Below are 237 nucleotides of genomic sequence, written 5' to 3'. Positions count from 1 at the left end.
CCCACCCCATGACCCCCCTGAGAAACCCCCCCTGCCCCCAGGGGACCCTGGGGACCCCGAGCCCCCCGAGGAGGACGCGGAGGCGGCGCAGGCCGAGGCAGCCGACGGGGACATGGACGGCGAGGCCGAGGGGGACACGGTGGTGCTGGCCGGGCAGCCCGAGGGGCTCAGCACCCAGGAGATGCAGGTCAGGGACCCCTCCTCAAATCCCCTGAGACCCCCCAAGTCCCCCCCAAG

General features: G+C 74.3%; 1 protein-coding gene across 1 annotated transcript in view; it reads left to right on the top strand.

Annotated features, from left to right (window-relative positions):
- Window positions 1-237, top strand: part of HUWE1 (HECT, UBA and WWE domain containing E3 ubiquitin protein ligase 1) — a 56,112-nt gene that overhangs the window by 29,026 nt on the left and 26,849 nt on the right. The window contains 1 exon segment of the mRNA XM_041406330.1: window positions 42-187. Within this exon segment, the coding sequence (XP_041262264.1) occupies window positions 42-187 (146 nt within the window).

The sequence above is a fragment of the Onychostruthus taczanowskii genome, unplaced genomic scaffold (genome assembly GCF_017590055.1).
Source record: "Onychostruthus taczanowskii isolate IOZ18803 unplaced genomic scaffold, ASM1759005v1 scaffold249, whole genome shotgun sequence".
Classification (NCBI taxonomy): domain Eukaryota; kingdom Metazoa; phylum Chordata; class Aves; order Passeriformes; family Passeridae; genus Onychostruthus; species Onychostruthus taczanowskii.
Note: the sequence above shows the minus strand (reverse complement) of the source record. Positions and strands in the feature narration are given on the sequence as shown.